Genomic DNA, 25,668 nt, shown 5'->3' with positions numbered 1-25,668 from the left:
CTTGATTTCTTATAAACTTGAGTCAGTTCTCTATATATTTTGGAAATGAGGCCTTTATCAGAACCTTTAACTGTGAAGATGTTTTCCCAGTTTGTTGCTTCCCTTCTAATCTTGTTTGCATTAGTTTTATTTGTACAAAGGCTTTTTAATTTGATGTAATCAAATTTTCTATTTTGTGATCAGTAATGATCTCTAGTTCATCTTTGGTCACACATTTCTTTCTCCTCCACAAGTCTGAGAGATAAACTATCCTATGTTCCTCTAATTTATTTATAATCTCGTTCTTTATGCCTAAATAGGTCATGGACCCATTTTGATTTTATCTTGGTATATGGTGTTAAGTGTGGGTCATGGATAACTTTCAACATTGATCCTTACATAGGATTTTCCCCTTCTTTCCCCCATCCCCTCTTCTAGATGGCAAATAATCCAATATATGTTATGCATGTTAAAATTTTATATCATAATTTTATAGACATCATCTCATTTGATCCTCATAAAAATAGCCAATGAATAGAAATAAGGGAAGTATCCTTATTTCCATTTGACAAATAAATACATTCTGTTTCAGAGAAATGGAGTAAATTATCTTCAAATCCAAGGGTTCTGATGAGTGCTTTAAGATACACAGAGCGTCTTACTTCAAGAAATACTGTTACTGCTGACCCACTATAACCAGGACATATTCTTTGATTGGGTTGATTGGGAATAGATTCACATTGAACCATTTCTATTCTTTTGCTGGGTCCTCTTTGTGCCTAATAGCGTGCATCTGTGTGATGATTGATTTGGGTAAGTTTCACTAAACACTTAAAACTCTTCAAAATATGTTTTGCAGTCTCAATCATTCCTGACTCCCCTTAGGTGGGATGTAGGAGCAAGGGGAGGTTCTTGGAAGAGAAGCTGAAATGATTTTATCCTCCCCATCCTTCTCAGTGGTTCTCAAACTTTTGTTTTCAGTATCTTTGTCCTATTAAAAATTATTGAGGATCTCTCCAAAGAATTTTTGTTTATCTGGATTATATTTATAGAATTTACCATATTGGAAATAAAAACTGTTTTTGAATTTGTAGACCCTCTAAAAGGGTTTCAGATTCTCTAGACCATTCTTTGAGAACCACTGGCTCTAGAATCTAGATCAAGAAGCAAGGGAAGACAGCCCGAATGACCTACCCTGGATTATGTGGGGAAAAGGCAATGCTGGGACTAGTCACGCTGTTCTGACCTGTTCCTATTCTGACAGGAGGAGTTCCAGTCACTTTTGTACTTCTCTGTGTTAGAAGAGCCTTCAGGGGAAAGAAAGGTTCCAGTTAATTAGTTCTACTTAATTAAAAACAGGACACAATCCCTGGAGGGGATTCACTATCATTTAAGCTGCTGTACCAGCAGCTAAGAAGCTGTGGCTCTAAGTCCTGAGAGGATCTAAGAGTCAGGACAAGCCATGGCTGTCAGCATCATTCAGACCTGCCCGTTCAAGCTGAGTTTGTATGGGGGGATGTCCCACTGTCCTATCTACCTAACCCTTATTTTTGTATTCTCTCCCAGCCTGTTGGTCATGTGTCTAGAGGATATTAAGCTCATTGTGGGCTTCCAAGCTCCTTGGAATATCTCAAATTCCTTTAGTGCCCAGAGATTGGGTTCTGCCATCCAGATTGCCTTGGAGAAGATCAATTCTGACCCAGTTTACTTAGGTAACTATACCATGGACTTCACATATGCCAACTCAGCCTGCAGCGCCAAGGAATCCCTTGATGCTTTTATCAAGCAAGTCCAGAAAGAAAGGATTTCTGCCCTCTTTGGACCAGCCTGCCCAGGAGCAGCAGAGGTGGAGTATTGCAATGTTCATGAAATTTTTATTGTTTTGTTTTGCTAGAAAAGGGAACATCTCAATGGTGATTTAACCAACCTGGTGATATTAACAGGCTCAAAACTTCTGATAACCATTACTACAACTTCCCAACAAAAGTACCTGGGTGCTTATTTCCATGAGTTTTAAATTAACCATTATAAATAATGTTATCCTCAGTATTAATTTTCTTATGAACCATAACTAATTTTTTGGATATGATCTCTGAAGGAATTTATTTTGTTTGACTAGAATTTACTTTGAAGTGCTATACAAATATATCCTTTAAAATAATAATAAAAATATCCTTTGGTCCTCAAAATAACCCCTACAATGTAGGTGCTATTAATCTCCATTTTACATATGAGAAAACTGAGATTGAGATAAATTAAAAGACTTGTCTAGGATCAAACAGCTAGTGTCCAAGGCCAGATTAGCATCCAGCTCTTCCTAATTCCAAGTCTAACTCTCTATCACTGTACCACTTAGCTATCATAAAAGAGGATATGGAGAGAAAAGAAACCCTAGGTTGTTAATTCAGGAAAAAAAAATTAAATTAGGTCCAGAGAAATCGTACCCATTGTATGTTCTGCCTTCTAAAGGTTTATCATGAAGAAAAACTAGGAAATATTTTTTAAAATTTAATATGATTTAAGAAGCTTAGAATTAGAATGATTCTTAAAGGCCATTTTACAGATGAGAAAGCTAAGTCCCAGAGACAGGAGGTAGCTTAACCAGGATTCTGGGATCCAAAGCCACAGCTTCTTATTTTAAATCCTATTCCAAGATCCCTATGCAATTGCTAGTAGTTCATTAGTTGGTATCCTTTTCTCTTTTCTGAGCCTCATTTCTCTCATCTAGAAAGCTGAGATAATAATTGTACTACTATCCTATCTTCTTCAAGGAATTGTTGCAAAGCTCAAACGATTTGCACACACACATCTATTTTCTGCTGAGTCTGTATATAAAAGAAATATAGGTAGATAATATAAAATCTCTGCTGCCTAAATGAGTGTGTGTACATATAAATATATATCTCTCTATATAAGTGATATGTGTATGTGATCCAGATATGTCTAAGATCTTCTTCCATTCATGCAGAGTTAATATCATTTAAGCCTCAATTCAACTTTTTTTAATAATTATAACTTTTTTATTGACAGAACCCATGCCAAGGTAATTTTTTACAACATTATCCCTTGCACTCACTTCTGTTCCGACTTTTCCCTTCCTCCCTCCACCCTCTCCCCCAGATGGCAAGCAGTCCTGTGCATATTAAATATGTCACAGTATAGATACAATATATGTGTGCAGAACGGAACAGTTCTCTTGTTGCACAGAAAGTATTGGATTCCGAAGGTAAAAATAACCCAGGAAGAAAAACAAAAATGCAAACAGTTTACATTCATTTCCCAGTGTTCTTTCTTTGGGTGTAGCTGCTTCTGTCCATTACTCAATTCAACTTTTAAACTTAATCCAAATATTCCTAGATAGCTATGCTGAAAATAGAGACCCATTCATCAATGGAAAAACCCTAAGGAACACTTGATTTCCTTTTATTGTATCAAAGATGGATTAAAATTTGAGAAATAAGACTATCTCCTTTTTCCATCTAATTTCTGCATAATGAGAATTAGTAGATTATTCACAAAGATTTTAGAGATTATTCCTACAAGTATAAATGAGGTAAAAATTTGCTATTATGCAAATAAAGCTTTGGATTGAATCTCAAAATCATAAACCATGCTTTTACTATAGAAATGCTTATTTGCTGTCACCTTACCTCACTGGTCTCACTTTACTTATTCATAAAAATAATTCATAAAAAAAACTCATAAAAAAATGACCCAGGGTTCATCACTCATCCAAGCAGAGATATAATTTATCCCATCAAATGATTGGTTTGTCAATGTGCTTTAGAAGGAGACTTTTATTGTATTATGAATACCTTCATGAAGAAGAGTCCTTCTTCTCAGGTAACTGGCTTGTTGGCTTCCCAATGGAACATTCCCATGTTTGGATTTGTCAGGCAGACAACTAGACTGGAGAACAGATTCTTGTATGATACCTACATGAATCTTGTGTCACCTGTTCAGAAAATGGGGGAAGTTCTTCAGGCAATTCTGCACTATTTTGGCTGGAAACACATTGCATTGTTTGGAGGGACCTCAAGGGATTCCTCTTGGCATGAAAGTGATGAACTGTGGACAACTGTAGAGAACCAGCTCAAATCCCATTTTGTCATCACCACACAAGTCAGACATACCAGCAAGAACCAAACTGTCCTGCTAGAGAACCTCCGCCATGGAACATCCTCTGCCAGAAGTAAGAAGGTGGAGTTGGGTGGTTGCAGGGAGGGGAGAATGTTATTTTTAATACTTAACCAAAATAGATATGTATTTAGCAAGCAAAGAGTTTTTTTATTTTCAGAAATGAGAAAAATACTGAAATATGCTTAAAAGGAATCTGATTAATGCTATAACTAAACATGATACATATACTTGTGTGTAAACAATGCATAATGGATCCTCAGTTTCAATAAGAAATTTGATTTTTTTGAAATCAAATCCCAATTGTTTCTATTGCATTGACTCTCAAATCATGGTCTCTGAAGGTTTTTCAAGTAATATATGGGCTTGCTCAGTTTAGGTATTTAAATTATATGTGTTTGTACTTTCATTTTTGACATGAATTAATAATTTACTTATATTTAAATTGGTAATAGGTATCATTTAGCTAATCTTTATAAAGCAGTCATCGCATTGTGTCATATGAAAAGCAATGTTACATTCTTCTTCCTGTTTTGTTTTTGTTTTTACTGGTAAACTTAATAGATGTCCAATGGGAAGAAGTGACATATATAGCTTATTGAACCTTTTTCTTCCTTTACCTCACTGAAAAAACATGAAAGTCACTGTCTTAATTTAGGATGACTTAATGGGTCCTGATGACACCTCCTCACCATCTGGATTGCTTGATAGCAATCATTAAGTCTTTCTATATCCAGTTTCAGGGTAACAAAATTGACATTTCATAGAGTCATTGCCCTGCAAAGAAAATTTGAGAAATTTCAATTATATTAAAGTTACAAAATGTTATTTTGTTGCTGAATAATGGCTACTAAAACAGTCCTCCTATCCTATTTCTGTCCCTAGTGCCTTGTTTGATCTGTTTCTATTTCTAAAATTAACTGCACTAATCTTAGCTTAGATCCCTACAAAGGCAAATATATTCAAGGGTTATAAAGGATTCTTTTTTACATCCCTCTTGCTTTTGATTCAAAAATATTTGCTTCTGAAGCCTGGGAGTGAGATTTTCAGGAAAAGCCTCTTTATTTATGCATAATACAGAAAAGAGAAAAACAATTATGTAAAAACTTTGCCAGAATCACTTCCTAATCCCTTACAACAAATTAGGTTAAATGGCAAAAGAATGGGAAAAAAAGAAGAAAAAGAAGAAAGACAATGATCATGGGACATGTTATTGAGAGGGTACATTTCTACTCTGGTGCATCCTGATCCTCCTAGATTGTTGTCTATTTCAATACTTCTCCCCCCAACCCAATACTTTCTAGAGCCAGTAGCCTTGTTTATCCTGTCCTGGGCAGAACAAAGGACATTGCCCAAGAGGTGGGCTTAATGATAATAATAACATATAATTGTTATATAATGTAAATATATATTATACATTATATGATATACATAATTATATAATGATGATATTTATAGTAACATGGTACATTATGAGTATAAGGGATTTTGCATTCATTTTCTCATTTATCCATATTAGTTAGATTTGATTATCACTTTTGCTATATTCCACATGAAGAGAATCTCTTGCAACCATTGTCTTAACCCTACTTACATGACCTCTCTCTCACCTAAACAATGGCCATCTGATTAGAATCCATGGTACTGGTCTCACCACATAAAACACACCTGGTCTTATCAGTAAGCTCCTTCTCAGGGAGTTTCAGTGACTCTCCATTATCATTTGTATAAAATATAAACTTTTCAGCTTGACATTGATAGTCCCTTAGACTTTCTTGACATTCCCATCTACCTTCCAATATTAATTTCATGCTATTCCTCTTCATCACATATGTATTCTTCATTCAAAGCCAAATTGACCAATTTTCTCTTCCCCCAATTTGGCATTCTATTTCCCACCTCTGGGATGATGTCTGGAATGCACTCTCACCCTCATCTCCTTCTCTAAAACATATTTAATTTCCTCCAAGTTTCCCATGGATTTTCCTTCAATATTTCCATGAGCTTAATTATCATCTCTGTACATAGGACTCCTTGATTCGTATAACTAGTCCTGGTTTTTCCTCACACAATCCATTCCCATATAAAAAAATTTGGGTATTAAAACTAGATATCACATATTATCTTAAATTCATTGTGGCCAAAACAGAATTTATTATCATCTTTCTTTCAGAATTCGATTCTTTTTCAATTTCTGTTGAGTAAATCACAATCCTTCCAATCACTTAGGCTCACAATTCTGGTATTATTCTTGACTCCTTTCTCAAATTTATTTCTAATCTAATCTCCCCACAAAGAAAGAAAAAACTGAAACTCAGAAAGTTTAAGTAATTTACTCAAAAGATCTCACAAGTAATAAGTGTCAATCAGGTATCAAACACAAGCCTTTTGAAACCAAATCCAGGACTTCTTTTATTCAATAAGCATTTATTAAGTGCCAATCAAGTACAGAACAGTGTGCTTAGGGAAACACAAAGCTAAAATAAAACAATCCTTCAGCCTAAGAACTTAAGAGTTTTGTGTAGATGATTAGATATATATTCTGATTCATGCAAAGAAATAGAAATGGGTTTTTTAAGTGCATAAGAAAAGTTCTATGGGGTAAGATTAGGAAGGGAACATAGGATCCCTTTAGTAAGAAGAATCAAGATGTTTCAAGGAGGAGGCATTTAATATAGGCCTTAAAGGGTCTGTTCGGGCTTTATTCTGCAGGCAGTGAGTGTGTTGACCAAAAGAGAAATACGATTCAAACACTGCCTCACTAATAGTGACAATAGCCACTGTGTATAGAGCTCTTTAAGGTTTGGAGAGTGTTTGGCTTTTCCCCAGACTTAGGGAAAGTTTGTTGATTGATATGTTATTTCATTTGATTCTCAAGACAATCCTCCGAGATAGGAGCTATTATTATGTCAATTTTACAAGTAAGAACTGGAGGCTGAAAGAACTGAAGTGATTTATTTGCTCAGGATTTCACAGCTAGTAAATGCCTGAGGAAGGATTTGAGCCCCCGCCTTCTCGACTCCTGATCTAGGCAGTGCTGTCATGGGATGATTAGAGACCAAGAGTTACAAGTTACTCTCCTGTTTTCATAATGGGATGATTAGAGATCAAGAGTTGCAAGTTACTCTCCTGTTTTCATAAATTAAACTTTTTTTTTGTTCCTTGATCAGTTAGCGATGTATGGATGGAGAACTTTTACTTCTCCTTGAAGATCAGCATTTTGCAATTTATGGAGTCAGAGTTCCTGGAGGACATTTAGACTTTCAATAACTTTAAATAACACAAACCCATAGATAGCAGAGAAAAAAACTGAATCCTGGTCTTCCTGGCTCCCAGGCTTGGTGCTCACCATCTATGATAGTCAGATGCTATTTACTGGAAAAATAAGCCCTTGTGATGTGCTAGGAAGCTTTCCCCTCTTTGTCGTGGGCTTAAAAAAAGAAAAGATAGAAATGTTTTGGGCTCTAATCTTGAACTTACACTTCAAGATTAGAATTTGGTTTTTACTAATGGGTGGAGGTGGGGGCCCCAGAGTGGCTAATTCTATCTTCTGTTCCTGTAGTTATCATTTTAATATGCAGCATGACTGATGCTTGGACCATTCTTCTGGCCACAGAGACGCTGGACCTACCTCCTGGAAAATTTGTCTTCATCATTCTGCAGCAGTCAGAGGTCAGTGAATGAATAGTAATTGTGAGTCCTATTGAGGATGAGTGATATGTGGCCTTCCTAAATGCCTCTTAAGAAAAGAATTTTTTTTAAGGATAAAGGATATTTTCAAATTGAAAGAAAGCAAGAAGAAAAGAGAGTAATTTGAGACAGTGAATAACCCGAGGTCCTTCAGAATTCTACATTGCATAAAAGTAATTTTTTTTCCATCTAAAACTCACTATGGTGTAAAAATCAAAAGTTATAATCTTTAAATTGTATCAGTGAAGCAGTCTAGTTATATTCGGAGTTGTATTCTAGTTGTATTGTATACTGTTTTCAAGTGATGTACATGTTTTCTTTCCTTCAGACCAGCTCACTCATATATGAAACATATTGTTTTCATTAAACTATTGTTTTTAATTGAAATCGTCCATAAAAGACACATTTGTCATACATTATATTATTTTTTCCAGAAGTCTTATTTTCCTACTAGATGTATAATTAGGTTTTGATAAGTACAAATAACAACAGCAAATTCCTTAACTGGTCGCATATATTCAGTTAATATTATCAAAGTTGTGTATTTGTTTCGAGTCCAATGGATATATGTAGTGCAAATTAAGGTAATGCATCTGCTTCAGGAGACTCATGTACACCAAGTGAGACTTTATAGCATATTGTGGCAGAAAGAGCTCTGGACTTGAAGTCAGCAGACCTAGGTTCAAATTCTGCATAAATACTGTATAAATTTGGACAAATAGCTTCACTATTTCAATTTTTTTTCCAATTGTAGCAAGGAAATAGGATTTGTATCGGGATCACACTCCTACATATAAATCCCAAGGAAGTCAATGACTGAATGAAAGATTCCATACACACCAAAAATATTCATAGCAACATTTTTTTGGCAGTAGTGAAGAAATGCAAAGTAGATGCTCATCTACTTGGGGAGAGGCTATTTTACTGTCTATAATTGTAATGACAAATGATGAATATGACTTCAGAGAAACATGAGAAGACCCATATGTAGTAATGCAAAATGAAGAAAACTAAGAAAACAATAGACATGACTACAAGTATGTAAATAAAAAAAACTACAATAATCACAACAAAAATGAAACTAAGTGTACCTTGATTGTAACGACTAAGGTTGGCCCTGAAAAAGAAAAAAATGGTAGATTATGAGCATTGTTTGATGCACAAATTGCCAGGCTTGGTTAATATGTTTGTTGCTTGTGCTGAACTGCTGTTTTTGCTTTGTTTTTATTCCTTATTACAAATAATTGCAACAGGGAGTATTTGGATCTTGATTGGCTCAGAGTGAATGTAAATAGCAATTATTTCTGTTTTGGCCAGAAACTTTGAAGATCTTCCTGTCCCAGAGATGCACATACACATGGTCAAATATACATGTATACATACATACATGTATATTTGAGTATATATATATATATATATATTACAATTATTATCAAATATATATGTAACACATATATTTATATGCACATATATATTTGAATGTTTGTGTGTGTGTGTGTATTTGACTAGGTAAAAGAGGTCATTTCTGTCTCATTTCTTACCTAGCCTTAATCACTGGTTGGTTATAGCCTTAGTCAAACTAAGACCTGTTAAAGACCTTGGCTTAAAAAGGCCAAGGTGTGTCGTTGCACCCAGAGCCATCTCTAGTCATCCTGATCTAAATCTTGCCACCGGACCCAGATGGTTCTGGAGGAGAATGTGAGGCTGGTGACTATGTACAGCCCTGTCCCACTTAATTCCAATTCATTTGTATGTTATGGCATTACCTCCCTGATATCACCGTCTTCTTCAAGGACAAAGGACAAACAACAATATTGCCAGATTTGGTGGATATGTTAATTTCTTTCGCTGAACTGTTTTTTCTCTTTCTTTTTATTCATTTTTTTAAGGAGTAAGTAGAGGAAGGGGGAAAGTCATATTTGAAAATGAAGATTCCATTAAAAACAAAACATATCAATGAAAAAATTTTTAAAGAATTTTAAAAAAACCAAATGAAAAATAATCTTTCTGGGCAGCTAGGTGGTGCAAAGGATAGATCACCAACCCTGAAGTCAAGAGGACCTGAGTTCAAATCTAGCCTCAGACACTTAATACTGACTAGATGTGTGACCCTAGGCAAGTCACTTAACCCCAATTGCCTTGGCAAAAAAATAAAAATAAAAAAAGTAATATTTGTAGTACTTAAGGGTTCTTAACTTTTTTTTTTTTTTGATGTATCATGGTTCTCTTTGGCATAGTCCAGAGAAACCTATAGATACCTCAGATTCATGTTTTTGAATGCATAAAATGAAATGTAGGATTACAAAGGAAACTAATTATATTGAATTACAATTATGTGTGTGTAGTCATATTATATATACATATACACACATGTCTGTGTATTTGATGTATGTATGTTTATCTATATTTTAAGTTCATGGGCTCCAAATTAAGAGCTCCCAACCCTTCTTCTCTCCCCTCCCTCCCTCTTGTCTACATACTTCACAGATTAAATAATATAATAGAAACTGCCATTTTAAATATAGATTGCTTTAATCAGGAATAGATTGCTTTAATATATAGTGTGAAAAAAACTAAATTTTATATGATATGGAATGCATTTTTTTAATGTTTTAGGATGATTTTTGGAAAGAAGTGTTGAATCATCAGAAGAATGATCACCTCCTCAAAGCCTTTGACTCCATGTTTCTCATAGCCATCACTTCCTTTGTTGAACGTTCCAAAGACTATGATTTCATGAGGGAGGTCTATGAAAAGCTGAAGGAGAAGCCCTTTCTCAGTTCCCTTTCATCTGTGGAACAGGTCTGATTCAAGACTCACTTATAAGGATATCCATTTTAGGAATGATTCATAAATGCCACTAGTAAACTTCTTTTCATTTCAAGGATGACATGCTTTTGAATTTGATCTTTTCTTCACACCTTTCCCCCTCATCTTCCCTTAATGACATGGAATTAGAGTGGGGCAGAAGGAAGGACATTGGGCTGAAAATCAGAAGACTTGTCTTCTAGTCCCTATTTTCTTACTCACTAAATTTGTGACCTTGGTTAAATTATTTTATCTTTCTGGGCCTTGATTCTCTCTCCTGTAAAATATTGGACTAGCTGACCAGTAAGTCTGAATACCAAATGTTCTAGGATTTCTGTCTTTTGTGATATAAAACAAATTTTCAAAAATGTCATGTTAAGATGATGGATACTGCAGAGCAGGGATCATTAGGTGGATTCAAAGCCAATGAAAGACATAATTAGAAGAGGTCAAAAATTAAGCAAGGTAGGACAAGCTAAAAAACACATACTTTCCCACACAGTAAGGCCCTATGTCAATAATATGAGACAGAAAAGTCAGTAGGTTAAACCAACAATCAGTGCACTCTCAGACATACCTGATACTGATCTAGCCAGGGGTTCCTTAGATGCTTCCTCTTGTGACAAGAACTCCTGCTAGGATATGGACAGCAATGAGCCCTCAGGTGAGAGTAGGATAATGGCTATATCTGACCAAGAGAGAGAATGAGAAGACACAGATAATGATAGATCCTAACATCAATACACAAATTATAACATGAAATAGTTTTTTTTTTAAAAAAAGGGAATCTATACTGTTGGGTTAAGAGGCCTGAGGCCTGAGTTTAATTGCAGATTCTGTTAGATGTTATGGTCATGTAATTGTGGACAGTTCACCTCACTTAAGATTATAGGTTTATTGATTGAGAACTCAAAGGACTATAAGAAATCATCAGGTCTAATCTCTTCATTTTAAAGAACAGGAAACAGGACCAGAAAAGATAATTGACTTATTCATCATCATACAATATCTAAGTATCCTAATCTGATCTTCTAATCACCACATTAATTAGAATTCTTCTCAAGGATTCAGTATTAATATCTGAAAAATGAGGAGATTACTAGCTATATGATCCTGGGCAAGTCACTTCACCCTGGGTTTTCTTATAAGTAAAATGAACTAGAGAAGGAAATGGCAAAACAGTTAAGTATCTTTGCCAAGAAAGCCCCAAATGGGATCATGAAGAATTGGACATGACTGAAATGACTGGAGAACAAAAACATTGATGGGATTGGGATTTTAACCTTGGGTCTGTGAACTTGGTCTTTTTAAAAATATTTTGATAACTTTTAATTTGGTTACTTTTCATTATAATATTAGATATTTTATTTTCTATATTTAAAGGCATTATTCTGAGAAGGGATACATATTCTTCAACAGATTACCAAAAGAGTCCATGATCTTAAAAAGATTAAGATTTCCTTGATTAGATAATTTCTAAGAGCTATTCCAACTGACTGAGTAATTCCATAAATTTTTTTGCACAGATATTATATTGTAGATTCTATTGTAGGTGGGATTATGGATACTAAGAACTTCAAAATTTTGCCCTTCATTCAAGGAATTTATAATCTAGGGAAGCAAGACATAAATATAAGAAAACAAAACAAAACAAACTCAAAACAGAGGTGATAAGTAGCATATCAATCCAACAGCATAAATGTCACAAGGCTAGGATTAAGAAGATGGAAAATAGTTCATTTTAGAGTCAAGTCAATGGGTTATAGAAAGTTACTTGAGTGAACGACCAGAGCAGAATCTGAGTCAAATGGAATTTGTAAAGATAGTACTTCTGGTGTAGCCAGATGGTGCAGTGGATAGTATAGGCCCTAGAGTCAGGAGGACCTAAGTTTAAATCTGTTCCTAGATGCTTACTGGGTGACGTGGGGCAAGTCATTTAACTCTGATCGCCGCCAAGAAAAATGTTACTTGTCTTTTCTTGCTTAAGGTGAGTGCTTATTCTGCTTACCTTCATGATGCAGTCCTGCTTTATGCTTCGGCTGTCAAGACAATGTTAAAGAAAGGAAAGGATTTCCGTGATGGAAGGCAGCTTGTGAACACCATGAAAGATGACAATCTGGCTGAATTCCACGGTAAGTGGCTGTCAGTGAATTATCTTTGATTGACCCTCAACTACTCTGTTCCATGTTACGTTTGAATACTAAGCATTTTTTTTCAGGTCAACCAATCTGTCCCATTATGAAGTTAAAAGCACCTACAAAAAAACTTTCCCCAGTGAAAAAGCAGATCTGTCTCCTGTGCGGCTATACTTGTGTGTCTATCCATAAGTGCGTGTATATCATTAAGCGTTGTGTAGTAGCGAGGGACCCCGATTTCCAGTCTGAATCTGCTGGATTCGGGTCCTGCCTCTGACATTTATTAACTGTGTGACCATGTTGCTAGTGGTAAATTGTGTCTGACTCTTTGTGACTGGGGTCCATACTGTCCATGTTTTTCTTGGCAAAGGTACTGGAGAGCTTGGCCATTTGCTTTTCTCCTGGATTAAGGCAAACAGAGTTTAAGGGCCTTGCCCAGGATCACACAGTTTAGTGAGTATCTGAGGCTAATCAAACGCGGCCTTCATGACTCCATCCACTGACTCCACAGCTGCCCTTGGGCACTCTAGTGACCTGATTTTTAAGATCCCTACAAGTGACAGATGAGTTACCAACTGCATTAATGGGTGGGGCTTCTAGGTGTTAGCTGGGTTTGTGGAGAAGGTGATTTTACTGTAAGGTATTTTAAAGAGCCAGAATATTTCTGTATTAATATATTATATGTATCACATATATACACATGCAGACGTGTGTGTGTGTGTGTGTGTGTGTGTGTGTGTGTGTGTAAGGTTTCTTTTGACCCAGTTTATTATTTCATTGGGAGAGCCTCCTTATGGCAATGTAAATCAACATACGCACACAATACACATCCATGTTTCTATATATGTATGTGTATGTATATGTGTATATAATGGAGATGATATATACATACATGTATGTACATGTACATAGATATGACATCAATTTGTTACATGTTGGCTGTGTGTCTTTATGCAATTTCTCAGTGCTTTAAGCACCTTTATAGAACTATTAATTTTGTTTATTATTATTATTATTTTTTTTTTGCTGAGGCATTGGGGTTAAGTGACTTACCCAGGGTCACACAGCCAGGAAGTATTAAGTGTCCGAGATCAGATTTGAACTCAGGTCCTCCTGAATTCAGAGTAGTGCTCTATCCACTGAGCCATCTAGCTGCCCCAGGACTATTAATTTTAAAGAAAATGTTGACCTGTATTAATAATTTCTTCATCTGAGATTTCTTTTTATTATTTAAATCATGACCCCGGTCTCCATTTCCCATGTATACACACACAATAAGACATATATATGTGTGTGTATGTGTTATAATAATCTAAATCTGAATTTGTAGTTTCATTGATATAGGAAACTATATTTGCATATGTGGGCATTCCTAGTGAATATGTGTAATATTAGAAAAACTATAGAAATTCTTGCCTTGTTCCTCTTCTATAAAATGAGGATAATAAAACTCATCCTTGCTACTTCACATGGTTTTTGTGAGAAAATCCATTTTAAAAACTTAAAATACCAAATAAATATGACATTTAAAATTATTACTATATGTCCACACTCTGAAGTTTTACTCCAATGTTTTATCGTGATGTATAGCTTAATGTGCACTTTTATGACTGTTGCTTAAAGAGAAGTTTAGTTATTTGGAAAACTCATCATCAAGTTGACTCATTTTTTTTAGTTACAAAAATTCAGCAAAATGTTGTGAAGTTTTGGGGAAGGAAAGTCCTCTACTGACAAAAATACAGATTCTTGATCTCTGTCTTTCTTTTGTCTGTGTCTCTCTATCTCTGTTTTTGTCTGTCTCTCTATCTCTCTCTTTCTCTTTCTAACACCAATACACATGCACACAAACATACACATGGTGTCTTCTGTTGGAAAGGCAAAGCCTGGGAGGGATCATGATCCAAGTATTTACAAATTATGAAGGGTTTGGATATTGTCTCCTTAAAATTCTTCTTATCCTTCTATATTTATGAGGTCTTTCTCCACTTCCAAACATCTGAATGTGATCTGTTCCTTTTCCAATCATGTGCATATATCTAATCTTAAACCTGATCTTCTATTCAATCTTACTCACTTTAGTTTTCTTTTTCTGAACTTTTTCTAGCCCTATTACGTTAATTGAAATAAATGGTCCTAGGGGCACAATGTGACCCTATAATAGGGCTTGAATAATAATAATAATGTTTTATACTTGTAATATGTTTTACAAACTAATTTGTTGTTTCTGATATGATTTCATGATCACATTTGATTCTGCTTTTTAATATGACAGGAATCTTTCAAACATAACTTTTTTTCTGCCTTTTTTTTTTTAAGTTCAGTTCAACTTTGTTGAAACATATTGGAGGGTTATAGATCTAAAGATGTAGGGGACTGTGGTCTTGTCCATCCTTGTCATATTATAGATAAGAAAACTGGGGTTCAAAGAAATCAAGTCACTTGTTTAAAGATCATAAATAAATGGTAGAACTAGATTGGACCAGATATTTGCTGAGTTTTTTGCATGTGAGGAACTTTGCTAAAAACTGTGGGGTCTAGAAAGGAGAACAAAACAAGTCTATGACTATCAATAAAGTTTTTAGTCTCATGAGGGAGATGACAAATTATATCAATAACTATAATACATTGTAGAGTATGACAAGAGCAAAAGAGAGAAAGACAAAGGATCATGAAGGTTCTTATTTTTTTCCCCCTTGGATTCAATTGTTAATCATCTTTTGGGGAAGAGAGTTTCAAAAGGAGAGATCACTTCTCCTTTCTGGGTGAAAAGAGGAGGTAGCATTTAAGCTGGGCTGGGAAGACTAGGTAAGAGTTCAAAGTAGAGATGAAGGGAGAGCATTCTAGGTGGTAGTGGCAATGTGAGCCAAGGCATGGAATTAGGAAAACTTTGGGCAAGTATATAGAATGTTGAGAATATTGGAAAAAACAAGGCTGGAATGATTGGTTAAAGACATGGTAAACTTTGACTATCATTTTAAGAACTAGAGACTTTAACCACTAAGTAAAATGGGGAGCCCCTGAGGAGTTCTGAGCAAGAGAGTGATGTGATCAGAGCTGGGCAATGGGATGACCAAAGTATCAGCAATAATAGACTGGAAATGGGGACATAATATGGCTTTGCTTAATTATGCCTGAGTGACTTTCCCTAGCTTTCTACACACACACACACACACACACACACACACACACACACACACACAAATTCTTAGGGAAGAACTGACCAATCAGTAGAAGAAACTTCAAGGGGCAGCTTGATCTTCCAGGCTCTGGTGACTGCTGATGCCATGTGAGAAGGTATGACAGAGAAATTCTAAGAGTCAGGAAAGAAGCCCATCCAGAGTTTTCTCTGGAAACCTCAGATTAAATAATTGTTGGATCCCAGGTTTTCTATATATGTGAATAAAAGCTCTGGTACCCATGAAAATAGTCAAAATACATATCTACATATACATCTGTATCAGATATATTTTAGCCCCACAGAAAATCTAAATTTTGTCCCTCTGCATCATGACCCAATTCTCTACTTGCTCCAATAGCCTTAGTATCATCCTCATTCCTCAGGTGAGATATCTTAGCCCATTCTTCTGGAGCAAGGCCAATGGACTGCCTCTCAGTCAAATTTATTTCTTTTCCAGGGGAGATTGAACCCTTACATTTATATCATTGATAATTTTAAATTATGTGTTACTTAGTTTTCATAGAAAGCTGTGAATTATGTATCCATTCCTAGGAGGAAGGTGAGATTGATTAGAATCTCAGTACTGAACTGAGAATTTGTACCAACTGATCAGGGAACACAGTAAGTCACTTGTAGTTTCATGACTTTTCTGAGAAATGAAATAAATTATTCTCTTTCTAGTTTTGTGATCTGGTCATTTTCCTAGGAGTTAGGCCCTTTTACTCATATCTGTGAAGACCTAAGCATAAGCTACATTTTGAGGTTCTCAAAGGAAATTTTGAGTGAGGGCAAAATAAGTCAGATAAATATGACTGAGGAGCAATTGATTTCTAGTAGTGTAGAAATCCAGAGGGCAAGGTTTGGGATCATATAATACATAGAGAAACCCAAAATGGGTAGTTTGATTTTTCATAAAGTATGGTGCATTCGTTTTACTTTAAGAAATTCTCTCTCTTTTTAGGAATCACTGGACAAATAAGGATAGATGAATTTGGAAAGAGACAAGTGGATTACTTGGTCCATATCCTAAAGAAAACTGGAATTTCTTCTACTTTCATTCCTTTTCTTCATTACAACAGCCATAGAAAAATACTCAGGTATAAAATGGATTATTTTTGAGATGTGAGCCCTCTCTGAATAGAAACTACCCCCCAGGGTAGAAAGAGTTGCTATTCCTTATAGAAGGGATAGATTGAAAACTGACCATTTTATAAATTGGTTTTGGAGTATATTGCAAAATCAACAAAATTACTCTAATTCACATTAAATTGGTAATTGAATTTAAGCCACTCATTATAGATATATCATCTTATTATGGTTGTATGTTCATTGAGATTTAATTATTTATTTTGAATAATATGTCTTTGGCTCTTAAAAATACTATATTTTGAGGATGCAGTCCTAAAATGTAAAATATATTTACCCTGGAACTTTTTACTAACTTTTTTTTTTTTGATAGAGAGCATGCTCACCTCATCTTAGATATTTTACATATAGGAGGACCCTGATTAAATAATTGTTGGATCACATATAGAGTTTGACTTTGAAACAGAACTGAATGGATACTTTCCTAATTTTTTATGTTGAGATTAAGTTAAGATTAAGATATGAGCATAAATATCTAAGATTTGTGAATTTGCTTTGGTAATTAAAAACTTCTATTTCTATTTCCTCCCCAATTTTCTTCTCTGTTCCTCACTCTATATAGTTTAAGGTATTAAAAGCCTTTAATTTCTTCCTGATTTTTCCCCCCTCTAGTAATTTAGAGAGTGTACTTTCTTATGGAGGATACAACTTTGGCAGAAGTTGCCTAATAAGCTTGAAATAAGTCTGGCCTAAGAGTGAGGATATTTGGTTTCACATACCATCTCTCATATTAAATCTTTGTGATATTGCACAAGTTACTTTCCTTTTCTACCCTCCTGGGTCCTTATCTATAAAATTGGACAGACTAGATCAGTAGTATCAAATTCAAATAGAAATGGGGCCATTAATCCCTACATAAGGATTCCTACAGGCTGAATATTATCCTTGTTTTAAAATGTGATGATTTTATATATAATATATATGTGTGTATCTATATCTATCTAAATGTATGTATATTTATTAATTTTGTTAATATAGTTCTTAATTGTGTTTTAATTTGATCCTGGCCACAATATAGAATGTTGCCTCTGTATGTAGCCCACAGTAGAGTGTTTGATACCTCTGGACTAAATGATCTTTAGGTTTCCTCGAAGTTGTAATCTAATATTGATACCAAGGGAAAGAATGACACCAGCATAACATGATTTCTATATTCTACTGAGAAATTCAGGAAGGGAGAAGGCATTATGTGTTGCCTCATAGCATGGTTTTGCCATAATTAAAGTACTGAAGTCAATCCCTATGTATGATGATTTCAATATTTATAATCTGGTCTGATGGGTTTCTATTATACATTCATTGTTCCTGTTGAGTATGTATATTGACAAGAGGATGTATTATAGATTTCTAGGGAAGCAATTTTATTGCTACTTTAAAAAAAAAACTGTGCTATCTCATTAAATATCTTTTAAAAAATATTACAGATACCCTGGAATAGATAAAACAAAAATGTCATCTTTGGACTAAATTAGAATTTTAAATTTTGTATCCATGAGCTTTTAGTAAAGTATTTTAAAAAACCTTATTATAGTACATTTGATTTCTTTTGCAATCATACAATTTCTATTTATTTTATGTATTTAAACACATTATTTGAGAGGGTTTTTGTTTCCTCCTTTCCATTGACTTTTTATGATCAGTCACTTGTCAAGTCACTGATTTTATTACTCTCCCACAATATTTGTCTTATTACTCATTCCCTTCTTTATACTCTCATTACCTTTCCCCTAGGCTGTTATAATCAACCTTGGCTTCCTCACTCTGCCCTTTCCAATCTATCCACCATGCGTCAATAACAAAAAATTCTTTTTAAAGAATTCATCCATATCACACACCTCTGTCCCTCTAGCCTCCAACCTGCAATTGTCCCTTTTTCTTTTTCTTTTACCTCTCTTCTCCTCTCCTTTCCTTTCTTTTCTTTTCTTTTCCTTTCCTTTCCTTTCCTATTGTTTTTTGCCCACAGTAGCACTTTGATAAGTATTTATTTAATTAAATGAATGCAAGAATCTGAAGGTCTACTTGGAAGCTTCCTTAGGTGGTGTCACACCTGAGGAACTAAGATTTATTCAGAGATCCTAGAAAATGGTTCACATATCAAGATGGTGGTTCATTTGATTCTGTTGTCCCCAAGGAATGAAAAATCTGAGTAGACACTGATAATCTCCCCTCCATTTATGTACTAGCCCCACAGGAGACTTCTCGAATGGTAGCTGGCCCCATGGATCTCTTCCCAAAGATAAACCAGCTTGTGGCTTTTCTAATGAACATTGTCAAACTACATTTGTAAGTAAGTACTTTTGTTTTGTGAGAAGGAAGAATGTAATTCTGAGGAAAGGGAAACTTAAAAGGACAGGCAAATATTAATCTCAGTTCAGTCTAAAGGCAGGGGGAACTTCTAGTAGAGATTTTGGTGTACAAAATCCTATGTCAAGGAGACAGTTTTTGGAACATGGAGAAGAGAGGGCCTATTTTAACTAATTATTTTTGCCAACTAAATGCTAAGCTCAGTTGTTAAAGGAGTATAGATACTAATTCTACCCTCCAAATTTTGGCATTTTGGTGTACCTCACCTCAGTTATAACCCTAGTAAAAGAACACATACCTTCTGACTTTGAAGTGATCAGGAGACTTCATCTTGGTTTAATCATTTTTTTTTGAAGAAGTTTAATCTCAGATAGCTGAAGCCCAGGATTGAACTCTTGTCCCCTCATCCTGAAAGAGAACATTGCACTTATTTTGAAAATTAATTCTCTTCAGAAAAAGTTTTGCTTTTTATTCTACTTCTTTCATCTTATTTGACAGAAGTTAAAAGTACACCTAGAAACTGGAAGAAATCATATCAAACCAGGAATCTCAGATGCATAATGCTGAAAATTTTCTGGATATTAGCCTTTTTTTTCACAGAATTTTAGCACCTGCCTGATTTTAAAGCAAGAGATCATTAGATCTGTGCAAATACAATGATTTGAACATAGCTAACCATATATTTATTTGAAGTAGATCTGCAATCTTTAGGGTGTGATATCAAGTTTTAACAAGGTTCCTTTTCCTAATCCTTTCCCAAGTAGCTCCTCAATTAAGCTTAAAATTTTTGGAATGAAGAAAATAAATCATTCTGTCATTTGAGCTTATATATCTAGATAAAACACACTGACTTTGATATTTGGAAAATCACTTGATACCTTTGACCTTCTTTTTCTTCATCTTTCAAATATAAAAAAACCAAACCAAACCAAATACTTGCACTACTGACTACATACAAAATGCATTGTTAATGTAAATATTAGTTAATGTTAATAATCAAACATAATTCACACAAAAATATAAGCATCATCTTTATTGAGAACAGGTTTGGGTATGAAGGAAAACAAGAACATGAATGCAACAAAGAGGGAACTTGGAAAAAATAGAAACAAGATACACTAAAGATTATTGTTTCCCATTTCACAATCTTTACCTGGATCTTTTTCTAAATAAGAATTAAATTTTCAAGGTTCTTAAGAGTTGGAAACCTAACTGATCACTACCATCTGTTGTGATTTGGTGAAATATCTTTTGCAGACTGTTAAACATATGTTTTCTTAGAAATGGATTAGTCTTCCTTGCATGATAGTGCAACTCTTTGTTACTGGAGGTATTGAAGAAGTTAAATAGTTACCTCTAAGGGAATATAGTTGAAAGAAGACCTGTAGTAGGGCAGGAGTGGGAATAAAAAAATCTCTGAGGTCCCTTTCAATTCCAGTAACCTACCTGATAAATAACAAATTATTCCTCATTATTCCCAGTGCTTAGTACTGTGCCTGGCACAAAGTAGGCACCTAATGTTTATTGCTTGACCTATTATTTATATCCCTATATATGAATATACTATTGTGTAAGTGTGTCTAATTAGCTATGGTATTTTATATTTCAGAGTCATTGAGTATCTTCTTCCTCCAGGTATCACCATGATTCTTGTGATGGCTCTCACCATCCTGGTAACAGTCTTTGGAGTTGCCAGCATTGTATTTTTTTTAAAGATGCAGAAAAATAACCTATTAGTACCCCATAATAGTGCTTGGTGGAAAATCAACTATGAAGACATCATCATTTTACCCCTTAACAAGGTATAGTCAGGCATCTGGGTAATTGTGTTGCTTGTTAATATACTTTAAGGTATTGGATTAGCTCCAAGGCATCCATTGAATTTTCCAATTTTTAAATAAGACCTGCATTAAGAACCCCATTAAATTCTCATGGTACCCAGTTTTATACCCCAGGCCATATGCTCTAAGAAAGTAAACTGTTCTCAGGCTATGTCTAATTGTTTGTTTGCTTTTTCAGGATCATAACTACTCTCTGGCCACTTGAACCACTAACCATTATTCATTAAATAACAACTATGATGCAGTAAAATTGACTGGAAGGGGGTATTTTACAGGGAAAAAAGCCTAGTTTGCACAGAGATTTTTAATATTCAGTCATAAAAATACATGTCAGAGGAGATTTGATAGCAGTTTATGAAAAAGAACTAGCCTCCTTTTATTTATATTACATCTCTTAATGCTTAGTGTAATGAAAAATATTATGCTGGACCTTGTGCACATGTTCAGCAAATATTTATTGAGCTAAATTGAATTGAAGTTCAATGTGAATTAGTAGTATAATTGATATGAGACCCAGCTCAGTCTCTTGGTAAAACTGTAGCATCTTGTTACAAGAGGTGATACTTTGCACTTCAAATACCTTATTTGAGCATTGTGCTTAGCTCTGACTGCCACATTTTGACAAATTGAGAGCAAGTTTAAAGGACAGTGACAGGATGGTCAAAAGAAATTATATCTCCTAAGGAAATATTTGAAGAAACTAGAGCCATTTAATCTGGAGTAGGGAAGAAATGACTGGATTAATTCAGTTGGAGAATTGTCATGTGGAACAGACTTACTCCCTGTGGTTGAGGAATTGCCAAAAAATATCAACAGATTAGGTTACAAATTATCTAGAACGTTACCTCAGGTCACCAAAAGCGTCAGTGAAAGGATGAGGTTCATCCCTCTGGTGTTGTCCCCATGATTTTCCTCATGGGTCACTACTGTGTATTTCCCAATATACTCTCACAATGATGTTGCTCATCTGGGGCCCCAACTAAACTCTAATGAATAGGTTTTCCCTTTTCCCAGCCTAACTGCACTTGCCAATTCAATTATCCCTCTGTGTTGCCACAATTTGCCTATGCCCATTGATTTTCCCCCAAAACCAATAATTTCCATAGTTCTGTCAATGAGCAAAAGCTCATAAAAACGGTTTTCAGCTTAACTTAAGGAAAATCTTTTCTAACAATTAGAATGATTTAAAAATGGCTTCCCTCGTGGAAGAACAAATTTCTAGTAACTGGGAGGGGAGACTTCTTGGCAGTGGGCAGGAGACTGGGGTAGATGATTTCTGCTGGTCTCTTCCAGATCTGAGATTTTGTGATTTTAAAAGAATTACATATGATCAAAGGATAAGTAAAGAGATACTGTCTAATATTAATTAGCCCAGCTATGTGCTAGGTGCTAGAGTTGGAACAAAAATGCATCAGAGTTCAGGACACATAGCAAACATATAACATGTTTTATATATGTATGTATAAATGTATTTAAATGTGTATGTAGAAATATCTATCTATCTGTATATATGTCATTTAAATACACATGGGAGTCCCTAAGAGAATTCCTTCCTTCCCTTCTTTCTTTTTTCTTTCTTCCTTTTTATTATTATTATTTGGTCTTTGTACTTGATATACAGGAAATGATTAATGGAATCTTATTAGTTGATTTATTTAAACTTGACATCATTTGTCACACCTATAGATCAGGGAAGAGCTTTTCCTGACTCCAATAGAGCTGGGGCTCTTAGCCACTTTGCAAAATCATTTTACCACCCTGAATGCTTCCTTGCAGCAATCACAGAGGGACACACCTATGTCTAGAGGAACTGGAAGCTGTGGTTCAGGCATGATGACTTCAAGCAACCTGAGCTCAGACTTCCAGGACAAACAGGAAGAAGAAGTGTTTTATACCACTGTGGGCCTTTACCAGGTACAGATTTGATGAATTTGGTTCTGAGGTCATGCTTCTGATTCTATTCACTTTTAGCATCTATATTTTATCATACTGGAAAGATATTATGAATTATATGAAGTATTACATGAGCTACATACCCCACCTTCTCCAGCAAGTATTATTACCTCCATTTTATAGATGTAGTTCAAGGAGAAGAAAATGAGTATCGCAAATATTTTGTCAACAAAAGGAAGTGTAATTGGTATTGAAGCATTTTGAGACTATAACCTCTACTTTGATGGACTGTATGCTTCGCTATTGTTCTCAAACCTTTAGAGGGATCTAGTCTGCCGCTAAGAGCTGTAGTTACCATGTCTTCAGAAGTTCAGGCCAAAATTATATATAGAAATCTATCTATCAATCTATCTATCTGTCTTTCTTTCTATCTTTCTATTTATATTTCTCCTCAAATTAAGAAGTTAGAAAGTATAATATATGCAGAAGAAAAAGAGGGAGGTAGCAGACATACATTTTCATATGGAAATTGTCTCAAAACAAGTGTGGGAAGCCAGCGTTTTCTTATAGAAAAGGATTTCATTTTTTTCTAGTTTATTAGAACTTCCATATATTCACAGCAGTTTAGATACTCTTCATCAAACAAGCCATTTGTGAAGGGAATCCTTTCCATCTAGTTTTCATAGAGTCATATTACTGCTTGTAAAGTGTCACCCCCTCTGCCTTCAAGTGTTGAATTCATTTATTTACCAACCATTTGTAAATTCTACTTTCCACTTTATACATGCCCTTTGTCTCAGTCCCTCTCTCTCTCATATACAAATATACCCATATACACATATCTAACAAATTTATATATGTATATGTCTGGGAGTATATATTATCTCACATTATTTTTTAAATTATCTTCATTTTATAGACTGAGAATCTAAAGTTCAGATTAAATTATTTGCTAAGGTCATGCGGCTAGTAAATCTGATGCTCTTTTCACCATACATCCCTATTTTCTATACTTTTTTGTAACCCCTCAGAGTGCCCAGAAGATAGTAGACATTTGATAAATATCTCTTGGTTTCCTGATCAAGAAGTTTTAAGGCTCAGAGTCAGTGGATGGTATCAAAATGTTCTGCTTTGAGCAGTGAAGCTGATGGTGATTTTTAGCTAATTTTTTTTGTTGTTGTCAGAGAAGGAGCAGATCTGTGCAATCCCCTACTTTACTGCACTTTTGCTGTTCTTATTCTACTCTGTCTCATATTCCTGGCTTAAAAAACAAAAACAAAACCAACCAACAAAAAAACCTTTCTCTCTCTAATTCTAGGGCAATCATGTTGCCATTAGATATATTGAAAATGAAAAGGAATCCTGTTTTAGGAAGCCATCCATTCTGCAAGAAATACAGCTGGTAAGATTTGACCTTCTGGTTTTGATACCTATTAAGCAGTAAACATTTATTAAAAGCCTATTATGTGCCAGGCAAAACTTGGAACATTTCTATTCCTTCAGAAGGAACCACTGCTCTTAGGATAGTAGAATGCTCAAGTTGGAAAGGACTTAGAAATTTCATCCAGTCCTCTATCATTTTTTACATTGATATATCAAGAATTCAGGATTTTTATAAGTTGAAGCCTAGGGTAGTGAGATAACTTACCTAAAATGCCTAAGATTGAAACTAGAACTAGGCCTCCTGCCTCCAAATCCAAATCTTTCCCCCCTCTAAATTGCACTCATTCAATACCTTCTTCTCTGCCTTTGCATTGCCTCCATGTACTATTCTCATTTAACTGGGTTTGGAATTAACTAATATTGGGACATGGGCTTTGCTCTGTGTCCCCAGTACTTCAATTTCTCCTGTGGCTCAGAAACAATTGAATATAGCATTTAAGTAGCATGATGTGGTCCAGTTAATAAGAGCTAGAATAACCAGTTAAAATAGGAACCTATAAGACGGCAAGCTTTCTCTGCCCAGCAATAGAACCCCAGGTGAACGTCTCCAAAGCCTACCTCTCCCCTGATCCTACCCCTACCCCTTTCCCTCCTCCCCACAGGGCATCTCTGACTCTTTCACATGGATTAATGAACTGGCATCTCTTCCCCTGCCTAAATGATTTTTCCCCTTGAGTATTTAATTTGATGATGCATTTTGTGCCATTTGTGCCATGTGTCATGGAAGCCAAAATTGCTAATTACAATTCCATTATTGAATCTCTAGTCTCTGACCTTCAATTTTAGATGCTTTTGCCTTACAATACCATGTTTAAGATTTCTTTCTGGTTTCCTGCTGCATGGTTGGGTACTTTTTTGATTACTATGAATTCTAAAGATTATCTCTTCCTTCTCTCCCACTTTTCTTCTTTCCATTCCTCCATCTTTTTTCCTCTTCCCTTTCTTCCTTCCCCTCCTCCCTTTTCTCTGTTCCTGTTTCCTTTCCTCCTTCTTTCTAATTACAGTTGTCGCCTCTTTATCTTGTCTGTTGCACATATCAGTATTTTCCTTGTTCATCATCTTGTCTCTATACAAAATGTTGCCAAACTTCTTGTTCATGACAGTACAAATTTTT

General features: G+C 35.0%; 1 protein-coding gene across 1 annotated transcript in view; it reads left to right on the top strand.

The window, feature by feature from the left end:
• Window positions 1-1,441: 1,441 nt before the first annotated feature.
• The window catches only part of LOC127546925 (guanylate cyclase 2G-like), a 69,046-nt gene continuing 44,819 nt past the window's right edge, over window positions 1,442-25,668 (top strand). The window contains exons 1-9 of the mRNA XM_051973814.1: window positions 1,442-1,825; window positions 3,823-4,171; window positions 7,679-7,788; window positions 10,423-10,608; window positions 12,602-12,746; window positions 16,889-17,024; window positions 20,987-21,050; window positions 22,905-23,132; window positions 24,430-24,513. Coding sequence (XP_051829774.1) covers window positions 1,442-1,825; window positions 3,823-4,171; window positions 7,679-7,788; window positions 10,423-10,608; window positions 12,602-12,746; window positions 16,889-17,024; window positions 20,987-21,050; window positions 22,905-23,132; window positions 24,430-24,513 — 1,686 coding nt within the window. The remainder of the gene's footprint in view (window positions 1,826-3,822; window positions 4,172-7,678; window positions 7,789-10,422; window positions 10,609-12,601; window positions 12,747-16,888; window positions 17,025-20,986; window positions 21,051-22,904; window positions 23,133-24,429; window positions 24,514-25,668) is intronic.

This window comes from Antechinus flavipes, chromosome 2, assembly GCF_016432865.1.
Source record: "Antechinus flavipes isolate AdamAnt ecotype Samford, QLD, Australia chromosome 2, AdamAnt_v2, whole genome shotgun sequence".
NCBI classification, from domain to species: Eukaryota; Metazoa; Chordata; class Mammalia; order Dasyuromorphia; family Dasyuridae; genus Antechinus; species Antechinus flavipes.
Note: the sequence above shows the minus strand (reverse complement) of the source record. Positions and strands in the feature narration are given on the sequence as shown.